The sequence below is a fragment of the Toxotes jaculatrix genome, chromosome 20 (genome assembly GCF_017976425.1).
Source record: "Toxotes jaculatrix isolate fToxJac2 chromosome 20, fToxJac2.pri, whole genome shotgun sequence".
Classification (NCBI taxonomy): Eukaryota; Metazoa; Chordata; class Actinopteri; family Toxotidae; genus Toxotes; species Toxotes jaculatrix.
Window position 1 is genome coordinate 16,538,369 of NC_054413.1, and position 17,104 is coordinate 16,555,472.

The following is a 17,104-nucleotide window of genomic DNA, read 5'->3' on the forward strand; positions in this document are numbered from 1 at the left end:
TTGATGGTTACGGTGGGTGTGGTAGCCCTCAGTGCTCCGGTAACACCGTGGTAGTATCTGAAGCAGACCTGGGTCTCAGCTGAGGAGGACACACAGATGTGTTGGACAGGGAGAGAAAATTAGACAATTTTCAGTGTTTATAACACACAGCCATCTATAACTTTATGCTGTTTTTAGTGATCAGCACTAATGTTTGTGCACATGTTGAATTAAGCATAGTGGTTTCATCAGAGAGAAAGAAAGAGAGAGGTAATTTCAAATGATTTAAAACATCTGACATGTCCTTAGTGGCTTTTAAATGATTTACAGAACTAAATTAAATGTTTTTATTCGTACATATCATTTATTAATGACGACTATGTCACATTACATAACATGCGTTTTCAGTTTTTCATACTTTTATCAATTAAAGTCAACTTTTTAAATCAAGAAATTAGATATAAGGGGAAAAAATTTTGATACGCTATTTAAATTGGAGTCATTTGGAGTCATTTCTGGGGACTCCACAGTCTATTGGAAAATAGGGGAAGTAGAGCAAAAAAAAAAAAAATGCTTGGGGGACACAAGCAGATTAAGGTCACAGTAAAGCTCCATGTTTTTCTGCTTGTTTGGCCAGACACCCTCAGATGGTTTGACAAGGAGAGGGGAAACACACGGCAACACTGTACTGCATGGAAGCTGACTGAATATACTGTGTGCAAGTGGGCTTGTAGTCTGGTACGTGTGTAACAGAGAAGGAGGCAGAAATATAGCCAGTCACTTCTATTTGCACAGCCTTAAATGGTTTGATAACACATTTTAAAAACAATTAAAGTCCTCAGTTTAAGTTAGACAGGCACAAAGAAAACCTCATTAGGAAACGCTCAGCAGCATTATTCAAACAAGGATCCTATTACTGTACATGATGGTGACAGAACAAAGTGAACTAAATGTACAGTATATACACAATTTGAACTCTTGATTGGAGGCATAACTGCAGCTTGGTTAGCTGTTTTAGTCACTGAAGCTAGTAATAGTTTATGAACTACAGCCCAGTTACATCAACACTACATTAAACAACAAATTCGTGGGTTGATCTGATGTCTAAATGGTAAATACAACACCACCCTGATGGGTTAGAAATCTTGTTTCTACAAGACACCACCTTCTTAGCAGGTAGGAATTTCTTTTAGTTGCATGACAAAGCATTTTTTTGGCATTGGATAGACAGAGAAGATAAAGTTTTGCTCACAATTTAATCCAAGTGACAGATTATCTCAGTGGTCAAGTAACACAGCAAATCCCATTCTCATTCAAATCCACCAAATGTATTGTTCTCACAGTTCTCACGCTATGTACAGAAGTATTTTTCATCATGGCACAATCCTGCTGGAAAAACAACTTATACACCGGAAGCAGTGTATTGCCAATCTATAAAAACATTATATCCTATGGGTCTTTAATTCATCTATTCAGTCTTAAAATTATAGAAACATTTACAGATATTCTAGATTTATTTGGGTTTGCGATTTTATAGTATAATAAACCATTTTATAAACAGTGACTCATCCAGAGTGAAACTGTAATCTGACAGACAGATCTGGGAAGAGAATCTGAAGACGGGAAATGGCTGAATATGTGCTGTGGTTCTGAAATCTTTTTGACTCCCGCTTTATGTTTATTAAGAGATCGCACATACTAGTGTGCTACTCACAGATTTTCTTTCTACCAACTGTCTTAAATAACAATAAAACCTGTTTTATATTATGTTACAGAGGTTACTCCAGGCTGACATGTATAAATGTTTGGGGTAAGTATGAATTCATGTACTTGTAACATAACAGCTTCAGTCCTATAAAGCCGGAACATTCTGAAAAAGCCTCCTCCTCCTTTGATAGAGAGGTTGGTGTTACTAAACAGAAACACCTGGGCGGCTTTATGCTGATAAATTCATTCTGTTTCATGTGTGCATCCATATAGTCTCTCTCACTCATACGCACCATTCCCCATGCCCCTAAACGCAGCAATTGCACATCATTTGTGACTGTCTCCCAGCACCGGCTTTCTCTCCGTTTCCCTCTAATGATGTGCTTCCGCAAGCAAACCTGTTACTTTTTCAAAGGCCGGTACTTCACATGCTGCTGCAGCAGTATCTGGGCTTAAAGACTCAAACCACTTTGTTGTTTAAGACAGAATATACTGTAAGAACACCACCAATCTCCACTTTTTTTTTTTGGTATAATTACAATTATAATCTTGATATCATTTTTCTGGTCTAATTTAAATTGTGTCGGGTAGTGAGTGTACTATAATTGTGCCTGCTTATGTTTGATCATACACTGTCTTCAACTAAGTGTGGTTCCCACCTGACCTCTTTGGTGCAGATCAAACAAACTCTGGAGTGTTTACCTATCTGGTTCATTTTGGCTGCTGTGAGAGCTGTCAGTTGAACTCTGGAGACCATAGGATAGTGTGATAGTAGATAAGTGGCATTTGGGAGAATTCAAATGCTTAAGTCAGCATTCACAGATTTTTTTTTGTTTGTTTTTTTTTTTTTGGCCACTTCAGAGCAGCGCAACAAGCTATAAACACAACACTGACATATTATCACCCTATAAAATTCTAATAGCGGACGGGTTAGTAACAGTTGCCTATTTACACATTCGCCAGACTTGGATCAACATTAGCTTTCATTTGGCATCGTGTTTCTGACCATCTGGTGAATGTAAGTTCAACATTCATTCTCTTTAAAATGTGTTTTGGTCTCCACTAACTCCTGAGGAGAATATCTGGCTCTTTAGCTCCTAAATGCTCCGCTATGTTCACCAGCTAGCTGCTAACTTTTTTTCTGAGCTATTTCACTGAAAATGGCTGCTTGCTGCTGCTGCTGGAAATGAGGATAATGACAGTGGTGAGACTGAGCCAAAATAGTAAAGTGGGTCACTTTACTATTACCACATATTGCATGGTGAGGTCTCTGTGACACCACTGTGGATATATTAACACATCACCTAGAGTAAATTGCTGCACGACCTTCCGTCAGTGTTCTTTAATCCTGACAAAGTGAACCAAACTACAGTCTGTTTTAAGGCTGGTTAGTTCCTACCACTGCTTTGCAGCTGCACTTTGTCTGTGCCCTCTCAGTCATTGATGTTTTATTTCATGATACAACAACATTTACAGCACTTTAAAGCAGAGCCTCTGAAAGTGCCCATCATTCAGAAGACAATGTGACTTTAATTCATAAAAAATAATGCACAGATGGTTGGATTTTAATGGCTTTTCACGAAGCACTGATGTGACAGACTGTGTCACATGTGAAGTGGACAGAAAATGTCTTTATAACAGCAAACACGACTTGGATGAACTGGTAAACAGTACGATATAGATGACAATTTTAATGACTGACTCATTGCCTTGGGTGAAAAGTGTTGTTAAGGACAGGTTTTGTTACTTACAGTCACTGAAGTGGGAGCTGGAGTCAATTTTCCAAACTATCTGTCCCTTGTGAGAGCCGTTGATGCCTCGGTTCTTATAGTCCAGAAAGTTCTCAGACAAAGCCTCATCTGGAAAAAGAGATGAAAGTGATGATGAAATCACACTTGTACTACAACCTTCCAGGATCCTTTGAAGAAGTACTTTTTTTTATATATATTTCATTTCTAGTTACACTCAGCAACATAAACAGCATTTGATTCTCCAAGAAGAACTGTCAGTGGACCAATGCTTTCAGGTGCCTCAACCTCAAATGACTTCTCATTAAAGTGAACAATCTCTTACACAACACTACATCAAAAATTCCAACCAGTCGAGCTGCTGTTTACACCCATATGTTTACGCCCAGAGTCATATAAAATATGTAGTGAAGAATCAACATGAACAAAATAACAATGCTGACATGTTGATGTTTAGCAGGTATAATGTTTACCATGTTCACCATCTTAGTTTACAGTGTTAGTGCACTAACATTTGCTAACTGGCACTAAAACACAAAGTACAGCTGAGGCTGTTGGAAACGTCTTTGGTTTTTCAGGTATTTGGTCATAAAACAAACTGAAAATTGAAAATTTTGACCTGATGATGGTGCTAAATGTAATGTCAGGGGATACAATTAATTCCCAATGTCTGCATAGCAAATAACTATCCAATAGCTGTCAAGATATTCCACTCTGAACCCCAAATGTCGACCTCATGAGGGTGCTAGATGAAAAAGAGATCACCTAAGTCACAGTAAAAGCTAGATTTTAGGGCAATCCATTCAGTAGCTGTTAGGACATTTCAGTCTGGGCCAAAGTGGTGGAGCAACCAAAAGTAAACTGGTCAGTTCTCTCAAATTATTTAAAGAAGGGTTAAAAAAGGGAGGCTAGTGTCGTTAAATGATACAAAAAGTCATCATTCATCCTTCATCTTGTATCAATCAAACTCTCCCATCATGTCAAATCTCACTTACCAACATGATACATTCCGATCCAGTCTCCAGCATCCACTTCCTCCTTGATGTCCCATGTGATCACCAGGTCTTCAGACTGGCCTATGGTGTAGTGGGAGGAGCTGATGGTGAGGGTGGAACGGGCGTCCGGGGAGACCAGATCAGTGTCACTGGTGGACCGCGGCAGACCCAGCATGAAGGCCTCCTGGTTCAGACCATTGACAGCGTAGGTCTCTGGCCCGTAGCTGTGACGAACCGCATCCTTGCAGCGCTGGCGGGTCTGGCTGCTGCGGGTCGGGGAAGCCATGGCCGCCAGGCCCAGGAACCGATTCTGGTACAAGTTCTGCAACAAAATACACCGCAAGTAGCATTCGCTAAATAAAAAGGTTAAAAGTTTTGCTCAGAAGACAAAGAAAATCAAATGAGAAAACTGATGTCTTCTGTAATTACCCAGCTTCATCCTCTCTGTGATAAACTCTGAGAGTTTAGCTTTTAGTCCATCACATGGCTCTGTATCCTAAAGGATAAGTTTCCAAGTTTCCAAGTCCGTCTTAAAACAATAATCAGGTGCCCATATGAACATTGAAGCATTAAAAGATCCCTTCCTCATGCACTTTCAGCATAAGTGATGGGAGGATAAATCAAGGTCTAAATCAAGTTTCAAATACATTTTTACACAGATCGAGGACTGTGGATTTTCTCCTCTATTACTTACACCGGATGTGCATTAGGAAGGGCTCTTTTAATTGCCAATATGAACAAGAGGAATGACTACAGAAAGCAAAACCTGATTCATGGTACATATGGGCCACCATCAAGACAGATTTGAAAATTTGTGCAATTTGAGAGGACTATGGTCTATTTGCCTGATACTGTGCAATGTGTGGATGTTGAGGAAGGACTTATTTTTAACATGGTGTTTGTGGATTGTCCTTAATATTACGTCACATATTTATACATTTTTAAAGCAGTTCCTTTCAGGAAACTTCTAAAAAGATATATGCAATAAGTTTAATTATATGGATGGTAATGATTACAAAATCAAGTTATATTACCAGTTTAAATCAATAAGCCAGTTAGTGCTTATTGCAACACTCAATTCAAGCATTACTATCCATGTTGTAAGTTTCCATCTAAAAGCAGTTTGTGGTAATGCTTGACAATGCTGTTTTCACTCCACTCAGTCTGTTGCTGTATGGATTCACCAGCCCCTGTTCTCCCAGTACAGATAAAATTGTGTTAGTACTTGGAATTAGTTAAATAAACCACTTTGTCATAATATGTAGTGGAAATATTTCCGACTGGTCAGGTAAATATTGGTTTGTCTGGAGGCTGATGGATTTCAGAGCTGAAGTGATATTTTACAGAGGGAGTTCTGTTAAACTGGGATGAGGTTCAGGATATCATTAGTTGTTATGCTGGTGACAGGGACAGCCTGTGTAAATTATAATTTTTAATTTGCCCCACTTCTGAAGTCTGTTACTGTCAGTTTCGCACATACCACAGCTGGCGTTTCCAACAGCACACACCATCTTGAATCTAGTCACCAGGGATTAGAGGGTAAGACAGAAAAGGAGAACTGATTTCTGCACTGAAACATCCAGTGCATGAAAGTCAAAGATAGAACTATATCAGAATTGTGAATTGAACAATTTGTCCTGATTTTTATTGGATTTAGGAATGTTTTACGCTTTCATTTCATACTTATTACCCCACTATTACATTCGAAGAAAGCATTTTGTTAGTCCTCATCTTCAAAAGCATTTGATGGTGTAGCTTTAGCCTCATTATTCTAGCATTATAACATATGTTGTCATCATTAGAATATTTTAGACCCTTTTGGGCGTTCTTGTTTTAAGAATACAGCTGGAGTTTTTTGCCTATTCAATCATTCAGCATTAACTAGCTGGTTAGCTGAAGCTAATAAAATCTGCCACCAACAGATGTCAAATCAGTTGACATGATCAGTGGCCATCCGCTGCAAATAAGAAGCCTACTATTGTTGACATCAAATACCCATTGTTTCATAAACATAAATTTTGAGTGGAAATACTGCCACCATTATTATTGTACATTGTATATTTGCAGTGTTAGATTTGAACGCTTGACAAGCGCTGCAGCGATGGGTAAGCATTAGTGATTTAGCTTAGTGAAGGATCAATTGTGTACCCACAAAGAAGGGTTTCACCAAAAAAAACAATGCATGCCTGTACTGGACATGATGTTGAAAACAGAAGTCAGTGCATGCACCAGACAACAGCTGGTCTTGGATGACACTGTTGGCTGTCTTCTTTATTAAAACAGTCTCTGTTATGCAATGAATAATGTTACAGGCTACAGTTTGTTTGTTTGGCTGCACTGTAAACATATACAAGCTGCTCTTCTTGTTCTTGTTTCATTTCTGACAGATTAACTAATCCAGGCGGGTTTGCTGGTCTAAGTGGTCAATACATGTGTCAGCAGAAACTGTCAAATGAATGTATCAGGAACCTGGACCGGAGTCACCAAATCGATCAGGAGTGAAGTCTAAGGGACTGTCATTTTGACAGACAAATATTATTCAACATCTGAGGGTGTGGGTGTGTATATGCACAATGGCACATACAATATGGGTGGATGGAGTAACACAAATACAAAGTGGCAGCCATGCAACAAACATAAAATGTTTTAAAAGTCTGTTGCACAAATGTAGTGTTTCTATAAATATAATATAATATAATATAATATAATATAATATAATATAATATAATATAACAGCTATAAATAATGTCTTTCTTTTGTTTTAACTTCCCAGAACTAAGTGGACAAAATATCAGAAACACACCTAAAGTGCACCACAAATTATAGCCTTAGAAATCACCATGACTTCCTGTGTGGCTAATTTATTGATTTTCTTTAGATTTTCCTGCGGGTTGTCCCGTTCCTACAAAATCCACCAACATGATTGGTAATCATAACATTCAGGATGATGATACAGATAAAGATGATCAGTCGATGAAAGTAAAAGCCACACAAACAACGTGAACCTTCGAACCGTTCCAAACCTGTAAGCATGGTTTAAAGGTGTGTGTGTGTGTGTGTGTGTGTGTGAGACATGACCCACTAAGAGTTCAGTGTCTGTTCAGCATGGATGCTGTGATCACTGCAAGATGCAGCATCATTACCAGCAAGTCCAAATGCGAGGGAGAGAGTTTTCCGTCCTGGCATCTCAGATCATATCAGGGAATGTTCCAGTTTGAAAGAAGCTTCAGGGCACGACTCAGCCAGCCTTGGCGGATTGGTCTAAATACTGAAGCACTGCGTGCGTGCAGTTAATGATGAGGAAAGGTTATCTGCACGCACAATACAATTTTAATGTCTTTGATTGTGTCAACCGTGTAATACGAATATTAGTGGAAGGCTAGCATCATGAAATTGATAAGGGAAACACTGTTCTTTGTTAAAAAACAGTTTTCATTTTGGTATGAACTTGATCACATTTGATTATATTTAGTGTGAGAGCATAATATCAAAACATACTGTACATAAAGATATACAGAGATTAATTATACACCAATCAGCCACAACATTAAAACCAGCTACTGGTTTTAATGTTGTGGCTGACTGGTTTATTTTGGTAATGAAACCAGACATCAAAATCCTCTAATGGTTGAATCTCACAGACAAAACTGGGTGTTTGATGTTGGTAAGCAGGCAAATGAGAAGGTGGTGGGTGATTGTGGTGGCGGGTGGGAAAGGGGGCACTGACCTTGAAACTACAGAGCTGCATCAGCATAATGACCAGTCAACCCAAAGAAGACCAAAACCTAAGGGAAGTGGGAGGAGAAGGGTGGCGTGTTACAAACCACAGAACAAAAAAGCAGAGGCAGCGAATGTAGCAGGTGAAAGTCAAGTATGGCATTTGTGTGCACTCATGTTAGGAGGGGGACATCGTCGTCATACTTTTCATACTTCATCTTTGTTAGATAAAAATATGAATAATTGAGAAGGAGCAGAAGCACAGATGGACAAACAACGGGAAACAAAAAAAAGACAAAGACACTGTGACCTCCACACTGAAACACAGAGAGCAGACATATACAGCAATGAACAGACCAAACATCAGGGTACAACAATGTTGTTCAACACAGCAACAAATACAGCATCTCATCAGTTTTCATGTGCATCAGTGGATGGTCACATGGTTTGCGTTGCTGCAGTGGAAAGGCAAGCCTGCAAAGGAAGAAAACATTAGCAGGAATATGGTGACGGGTCCTTTTCTTTAACATGTGATTGGTCCAGTGAACGTGGTTCACCTCTGACATGAAGGATATGATACAAAGACGATGTTTGTGTGCTGTGTTTACTGTATTCATCGACACTACACTGGTTGTTTATCAGATTACCTTAACCTTTAGTTGATTTAAAGAGGTTATAATCAATGTTTTTTTATAATAACACTGCCTGAATTGACATTGTGACAATGTTAAAGGGTTCCCTCACAGTGATGAACCTACCAAGAATTGTAGATCATGTGAATCTGCAGCTTTATGGAGCTTTATAGTGAATTTCAGCTCATTGTTTTGCTGAACGGACCACGACTTAATTGTTTTGTGTCATTCTCAACTCTCTCATAGCAGCAGGCAGCTGTTTTCAGACAAAAAAAAAAATCTTTAAAAACCTAGTGTACACTACCGGCTCGGCACCAAACAGCGGCAGACAGACAGAGTTAGAGACAAGGTGGTAAACCCAGTGGAGCATTTAGCACATAAAGAGTCAATGTTTCCCTCAGGAGTTGGTAGAGACAAAAAAACAGAGAGTACATCTTACCATTTATTATTTCAGACAAACTCCTTCATATTTTTAATGCCAATTCCATGTATTTTGTAGAGTAATCATCTCTCTATATAACAGTTTTTATTAGCAGTGGCAGAAGCAGAGTAAACTTGGGAATACAAAAGAGGACGATTCATACATTAGAGCTAGTATTAGTTTATGTCATTGCAAACAGCCTCACTGTTTACTGTTTTCTCTCTTGCCACCATGCCAGAGCTGTATTAAGATACTGCTAAGGCAAACCACACATTCCCTACTGCTGCTTCATGTTTTATTGTGAAGCAGCCACAGGAAACTGGAAGTGTTTTTGTCAATGTGATTATCGCTGACCGCAATTGTGCATCAAGAGTGCATCACAAGGCTACCATAAGAGAGATGTTTACTCAGTCACACTGTCCTGAGTAGAGCTCTAATAAGGTCGATTATGAGTGAAAACACTTGTGTTATTGGAGCATGAAGGTGTAAGGGGTGGAAAGCAGAGGCTGTCCAGAGAGCGGAAAGCAGAGGTGTCAGATACTGTGAAATGCCATTAAGGCTTAGGCTAACAGAGATCTTTTACTGCCCACAGTGGCCTGGTTAAAGAATAAAGTGTTGTCGAATAGAGTTGGCGCCTTGCTAATGTCCTTTATGTGAAGAAATGATGCCACAATATAGTACTCTATAGAACATACTCGCCCAGGAATCGAAATTTTATCTTCCCCGGTGTTTCTCCTACCATCAGATGGGTGGGCTCGCACATGCTCCCACTAACACTCAGCAAAAATCAGGCAACATGGCACAACTTCTATACCTATATTCTTCTTCTTACTTTCACCTACCAGACATCCGTCTTACTGTTTCATGGTCCAATCTCATTTACTACTTGTGCTATCAAAAGTAGCAGTTAGGCTGCTATTTAAGAACAAGAAAACACTTGCTGTGGCTGCTTCACATTTAAAACTATACATCCCACAGACTGCTGGAGGGATTTTACTGTTAAACTACCAACAGGAAGTGCAGCTACCATACAAACTCGCTGCTCACTAACGAGGGTCTGTATCAACAGCTAAGGCAGTTTGGGTGAGCCTCAAATATGTCATGAAGGTGAGCTACACCTTTTACAGTGTGGAGGAAAGAAGGAAATTAATAAAAACTCAGTGTCACTGGTTCTCGTTACAGTTGATTACAGTGAGTCACACACCCCACCAAATTACCACTTCACCTCTGCCCAAGCTGAAAACAAATACTGCCAATATCAGAAACTGAAAAGGAAACGTAGCTTCTCTTTTTTATCCCAGAACGCACAAGACATTTTTGTTTTTTTCTTTTAAAGACAAGAACATGTGAAATTCAAATCACTGACTCCAATCATGTCGCCGGCCGTACATAAAGACAAGCATCAAACATGTTGATCATAACTGCAAACAGCAGATGCCATCACCGTCCTGTCCTTCGTTACAGGACATCAAGCTTTTTTTTTGCTGTTGGTGCATTCAAGGACGGTCTGACATCTGAGATCTGAGGATCAGCGGCTGAACAGCAGTGGTTTAAATCCAAGACACAATCAATTTCTTGTGATCCTTTTTCTCACGTCCATACGGTCCAATTGTCCCTTCTACATTATTTCAACAGAGTGGCTAACAATCACCTATTCTCATATCATTTCTACTAAGAATCTTTCGGCTATGTTGTAACAGATTCCAGCAAAGAGTGTGCCTGCTGTAGCTGTAACTACCAAAGGAGGGATGAATACAAATGTATGGACACAACATTGTGCATAATGATACACATATGCAAATAAGTCCGAGCACAGGCACAAACAAAAACCGTACACAGTCGTGTTTCACAATTATGTTCAAATCCCTGAAGTCCTCATTAGTCATATAGTAGGATATTAGTATGGTGTCATAGCTAGCTATACCAACACATATGCACAGTAATCTCCAGGGAGATGTCCCCAGTTGTTCTTCCCACTTGCTCTGTAATTAACCAGTATAACTGCATTCAAGATGACATGATTATTAATTCAGTGCACATGTGCACCTCTGCTGGACCTGACATGATCCAGCACTATGGCTCAGTAACAACCTCCATAACAACTCTAAGGCAGCCATCCTCCCTCAGCTTAGCGTTCACCTCAGGTTGAGTAACCACAGCAATGATCTAATCACTGCTCTCTACATGAACCCTTGACTCTGTGGTTGCTCTGTTTTCTCACTGATATACTGTATCGCCATTACTCCTCTGGTGGTGGCTCTTAACGTAAAATTATGATCATGAGATATCTGGAGCAGATTTTAGTAGTATTGCTATTGTACAGAGATTGATGGCATTATATTAATTCTCATGATCCTATAGGAAAACACTAAATACACATGACACTTAATGTCTGGAAATTCCTCGTGGAGTCTCTACTGATTGCCTGGATACCTCACATTGATGGCAAGACTCAAGGAAGTCATTGTGTCTGGTCAAGAAATAGTCCCACATGTATAAACCACTGTGTAACCACAACATGTTGTTGTTGTTGTATTGTTGATTAAAGAAACTCTATGTGTACAGATTAAACAAACAGGATACAACATATTCATTTTTGAGCTTTACAGGTGCTACTTTGTGTATTTTGGTACCTCTGGACAGAGCCGGGCTAGCTGTTAGCCCCCGCTTACAGTCTTAATGCTAAGCTAAGCTAACTAACGATCACGTTGCTACAAGGGGCCCAATCAGTTCGCCAATCCACAACGGCTAACCTTGCTATTGTTTTTAAAACACCAGCATGTAGCCATCCCTTTCACTTTGCACTCTTTGTCTCTCTTGGTCTCCCTCCAGGAAGGCACACCTCACGGCTTGTAAACCTCTGATCTACTACAACCTTAGTCACTCAGTTGTGACCAAGCATGACAGAACAAGGTTAAGAGAAGCAGGTTAAGTTTATGTCTTCGCTGTGGAGTGTAGTGGAATAAAATTATGATCTGAATGTAGGCCTTTACAGCAAGATGAATCATTGCTTTTAAACTGATTTCTTTATGGGTCCGTTTTTTTCAAAGAGAGTGTGTAAGGGTGCTGTTAGCCAGACATATAGCCTCCAGCGCAACATGAAACTCAGTCCATACAAGACAGATACATTTAAGAAAAGAAATGTGGTTGCATATAAAGAGCGGAACATGAGCATCAGTTAAAATGCACATCCTTTCCTCCAACAGTTATCGAGCTACTGTTTCTCACAACGCTCAGCCAGGCTTTGTGAACCCACCTATGAGAACTTAAGGTTAGAATAGGCCAATCATTTCAGAGTCAGAGATCCACAGAATCATTCCTCTAGAGGAAATGAGAGTCTAAAGCTAGGCGACGTCACTGTTTACAACTAAGCAGCAACCACCATGGCACAGTGTGAAGCCTTATGGTCATTAGCTGCTGGCAGCAAGAAAACTGTGATTGTACTGAATTCAATATGAAATCGTCTCCTTCAAATCCATGACAGCTGACAGTGAAAAAAAAAAGTCTTGCTCATGAAGTTGGCATCTTCATAGTTTATAATCTTCTCAAGATTTTGAGGTTAATAATATTATTGACCTGGATGACTGAGAATCATAACAGACGATATTATTTACATTAACAAATTATAAATAAAGATATATTATGGCATCTCAAATTAGCATTAACAGGAGAAAGACTGATTACAAACACTAATTCCTTCTGATAATGTCTCAGAAGGAATTAGCCTCAATCAGCTCCAGACTCCATTTTTCACAGCATTAAAGACTGAACTGAAGATAGCACCAGTGTAGCTTTATTTGTTCCTGTTACCGTTAAATCAACCAGTTACTACTAATGTGCACTAATTCCCTGAAGTCAGTCTCCAACTGTTTTCAACAAAACCAACAGTCTAAACCCTGCTAATGGCCCCCACAGAGACTGAAATGTTCATTACATGCAATGATATGATACTGTTGAAAAGGAACAAACAACGTACTGATGATCTTGCTATTAGTACAAACATAGTGGGGCTAAAAATGTCCTATCTCTTAGCCGAGGATGGATCCAGAGGAAAACCAAAGGGGTTGTAACAATGATTAAGGTTTATGCTGTGATAACATGATATAGAAGTTACCACTAATGTCCCTTTTTCACTTGTAAATACCATTAAAACCAAAATTCAAGTGATGGTAACTTTAACTGTGAATCTTGTAAATGAATTCTCTTCTTTGAGGTAAATAACTGGAATTGCTTGCTATTTTCCTTCATTTCATTCACACTGTGTCTTGTAGCCACACAACCAGCATGCCGACCATACAAACACATCACTATAATTTCTGCCCTCAAGAGTATAAGGAGCTTTCAGTATCTGAATACTAAATTTTGGCCACCATGTAATGTACAGTGATTGTCTGAAAAACAGGCTGTTATCGTGTCACATCATTAAAAATAAAAGCCTATTATACACAGCAAAATTCCTCACAGTGGGCTTGTAAAGTTGGTGCTCATGTAGCAGTAACCGCTGCCTAAATGAGAAAATAAAAGGGTGATGCTGACACGAAACTATGGTGTTACGCCCCGCAGAAATAAGAACTGAACAAGACGCCATCCCTTAGCCTGGCCATCTCTATGAAAACTGCTTGGATCTACCACTGCCCAAAAAAGTGACATGAAATAAAAAAAGATTAAAAAAATAAAGTCACTATGGAACCTATGGACACCCCTGGGTTTTACACACAATGCCATATGTGGTCTACTATGGATATGAAACAGTCACAGGCCACAGGAAAACAGGCAGAGTCTGATAGAGCTGCTGTTTCACACATGCAGCAGCAAAGAACAACGATAAAAGCATACTGGATGGTGAGTATTTCCTGCTACTGAGATAAAATTATCCTCAGTGATTCTAATTCGTTATAGTGGCCACTACAATCCATCTGGGATCAAGTAAATCAAATCTCTGTATATTTGTTCTAAAAACAACAACTAATATTCCCAATCTGACCAGTTAGGATTAGTTTACAGAGCATCCAAATATATATAAACACCTGCTAACATTTTATCTCTCATTTACTCATCCAACATGGAGGGAGTGTCTTCTGTATATCTCTGCACAGGGCAACATACTGTAAATCAATAAAATTCAATCTACAGAACTGTATGATGAATGCAGCCAGCAGCTTCTGCAAGTATTTATCTGTGCTTTTTCTGTAATATGACTCCTTGTAGTATATTTACAGGAACATTCCAAGTTTTGGAGAGGGTGCATTTAAACTGGTGAAAGTATAAACATCCCTCTATGCTCCACACTACCATTTTGGCGTAGGCCTGCAAGTTTATATGGCTGGTTATGTCCACTAAACATTTAAAAATTCAATTCCACTGAATTAACAATCATACTAGACAAAGAAAAATAGAAAATTCTATGACTGAAAACAAAAATATTTTGTCCTTCACAAAACTGTATTACTGTTATGTAAAATAGGCACAGTTTCAGTTAGAGCTTAAATTATATTAATTATTCCACTGACAAAGAATTAACCGGCAACCATTTGACACATTTGTCAAGCAGATATTCTGAACTTTTGCTGGTTTCAGCTTCTCATAAGTCAAGATTTGCAAGTTTTTTCTGTTTGTATTTTAATATCACTGTAAATTGAATATCGTTTCAGGTTGCTGATCATAACAAGCTATTTAAAGTTGTTGGGGTTTTCTTTTTTGGACATTCCATTGACTAAATGATTTATTGTGAAATTAAACCACAGATTCATCGATACTGAAAATAATCATTAGTGGCAGCCCTTGGCTCCAGGGATTTAATCTTAATTCAAAAGTTTAAACACAATTTCAGTTTTGATGAATGTCACAGGTAAGTAGGTATTTTTTAGACAATTTAGAAGCACCATATCTTTCTGTTTTGTCGTGCTTCAAAGTCTGTGACTGAGAGTGTTGTCAGCTGGCTCGTCTACATCTGCCTGATCCGAACCAGTGCCGTATCTTCTGTTCGAGAAGATGAGTCAGAAAAGTAGTCCTTGTCAATGTCAAACTGATGCTCCTTTTAATTTTCACAATGCACTCAGAAAGGCCGCACCAGCACAAAAATCTAATCTACAGAGCACAGGAAATGATTTAGAAAAGGTCTCTGAGATTTACACGTGCCAAAATCTTATGTTTCATTACACTATATATAATGTAAACAAACAAAGGTCAGCCAGTGTTGTGGGAGATATATGGCAGCCAGCTTACAGGGAGTAAAATGAATAGAAGTTAATAATTACAGATGCCCTGGTAAAATGCCTTTAGGACTAATATTCCTCATAGGCTACCTGAGTTTACCTCTGGGACCTCGGCCAACCACTGCAGAGCTTCATGCATTCAAGTGGCTTCAAAATAAGACGAACTTCACACCAATAAAAAACCTAAAAATCACAGCTTTCTGTCTGTATTGGAGAATATTATACTTAAATGACACTGAACAACTGCTAGAGATAATGTGAATATTTATGAGAGTGTTAAAATAGCTATTAGGACATCACTGTATATTGATAGTGGTTTGTATTGTGACGGTCAACAGCTGTAGGTTCTAATCTGCTCACCATCTTGACAACATGACAACCACCATCATTGGTGATATGTAGCCTGGAGTCACATCTATGAAACGATGGTAGTGTTGCTCTTGGGAAATACATGCAATTAATTTTTATGTTTGTATCTGTTATCATATCATATTTCCATTTAGTTTATTATTCTTTTTTTATGGGCTACTCAAAAAACGAAGGAAAACAAAAGGAAACCACCCCCCGTCATGTGCTGCTCCAGTATTTAAGAGGATTTTGAGGATGGGTATCCCCACACAAAGAGGGAAAGGGGAAGCCTCTCCTCACATTTACATTTAATCGTAGCAGATCCCAAATGAAGAGAAACTAGGGCGAAGCTGCAGGGCCCTGACATCTCCAGCGCCAACACATCACGCCAAACTCCATTAAGAAAATGAGTTAATTTCACGTTGCGTTGCTCACAGGGAAATACGGAATTCTTACAGGAATCATGACTCAAGATATTCCCAAAGTCTCAAAGCCACTCTTTTAATCGGCACATGCCCAATAGCTCACAGTAGCCAAATTCAGCTTATTTTATTTCATAGAATTCCTTGTTTTAGGAATGCTGTAGCTTGGTAGAAGCGGTACAAAATTAGACTACGAGAGAACCGAGTCTGGCAGTAAGGTGAGCGAAACCTAAAAACAATTCCACTGAAGTGCTGCTTAAGAGATACGATATGTGCTCCATATAGCGGAGAGAAAACCCCGGCAACCATATGCTCTCATGTAATTTCCTGTTACGTGCTGACACCGATAAATCCCACTTAATCACTCGATGTCTTGAACAGAATTTAGCGCATCGTTACCCCCCCACACACGGAAGAGAATGACACAGATGCGGGCTACGGAGCGCTGGGCCCCTGCTGGAGACTGATTTGATAGGATACATCACCTAACGTTACACAGCAACAATGGAGACGACCTACCTGGGATAAAATAACCTGCCGGTGGATCATTCTCCAAAGGTGAGGGCGAGGAGTCGAAGAGGTACGCGCCTGCTAATTTCCACCGAGCTCCATTTCGACGGTAAAGGGCAGGAGGATCATAAACAAACGGCGTAGCGAGTAAAAGGCCGATGAGGCATGCGAGAAAGACGGACTCCAGTCACATCCTTTCCTCTTTTTCTGGACCAAGATGAAGCTAGTCAAAATACAACATACAATTTCCGGTCGCAGCCTACAATGGTCATTACACACTATGACCTTTGAAGGGTCCTTACGGTTTTTGGTGAATATTTTTGATTAAAAAAAATATGGTATTACAGGCATGTGATAAATGTGTTTGTAAAATTATCTCTACTTTAAATGCTGATTTCTAATCAAGTAAT

General features: G+C 39.2%; 1 protein-coding gene across 1 annotated transcript in view; it reads right to left on the minus strand.

The window, feature by feature from the left end:
• Positions 1-16,827, minus strand: part of LOC121200655 (E3 ubiquitin-protein ligase HECW1) — a 66,835-nt gene extending 50,008 nt beyond the window's left edge. Inside the window, exons 1-5 of the mRNA XM_041066074.1 lie at positions 16,704-16,827; positions 8,157-8,214; positions 4,430-4,751; positions 3,438-3,545; positions 1-79 (exon numbers count right to left, since the gene is read on the minus strand). Coding sequence (XP_040922008.1) covers positions 1-79; positions 3,438-3,545; positions 4,430-4,751; positions 8,157-8,183 — 536 coding nt within the window. The 5' untranslated portion in view covers positions 8,184-8,214; positions 16,704-16,827. The remainder of the gene's footprint in view (positions 80-3,437; positions 3,546-4,429; positions 4,752-8,156; positions 8,215-16,703) is intronic.
• Between the last annotated feature and the right edge of the window lie 277 nt (positions 16,828-17,104).